The sequence below is a fragment of the Buceros rhinoceros genome, unplaced genomic scaffold (genome assembly GCF_000710305.1).
Source record: "Buceros rhinoceros silvestris isolate BGI_N320 unplaced genomic scaffold, ASM71030v1 scaffold34964, whole genome shotgun sequence".
NCBI classification, from domain to species: domain Eukaryota; kingdom Metazoa; phylum Chordata; class Aves; order Bucerotiformes; family Bucerotidae; genus Buceros; species Buceros rhinoceros.
The window spans coordinates 13,760-14,050 of NW_010409458.1; the positions used below are offsets into that span (position 1 = coordinate 13,760).

General features: G+C 47.1%; 1 protein-coding gene across 1 annotated transcript in view; it reads right to left on the bottom strand.

Annotated features, from left to right (window-relative positions):
* Nucleotides 1-60, bottom strand: part of LOC104492657 (aldose reductase-like) — a gene marked incomplete at its 5' end in the record, with an annotated part of 8,755 nt that extends 8,695 nt beyond the window's left edge. The window contains one exon of the mRNA XM_010135239.1: nt 24-60. Within this exon, the coding sequence (XP_010133541.1) occupies nt 24-60 (37 nt within the window). The remainder of the gene's footprint in view (nt 1-23) is intronic.
* Between the last annotated feature and the right edge of the window lie 231 nt (nt 61-291).

Consider the following 291-nt stretch of genomic DNA (forward strand, 5'->3'; position numbering starts at 1 on the left):
GGGGGGGAACCCAGCATGGTGGCCAGCCGTCACTGCAGCTGTCACTTTCCCTGGCGGGGACTAAAAAAATAACATCCAAGAAACACTAATCAATACACAGTGTAGACCTCTTTCGTAAAAAGACAAAATTAAGACAACTACCCCACTCAAAGCAATACCCCCAATTAGAATAAAGCAAAAAAACATCAAGAACCTCAAAATGACACCCAGTGTTCCCCACATCACTCTCGAGTCTGCGTACATCTTGAAGGCAGGCTCCTGAGCTCAAAGATACCCCCCAGCCGTTCCTCT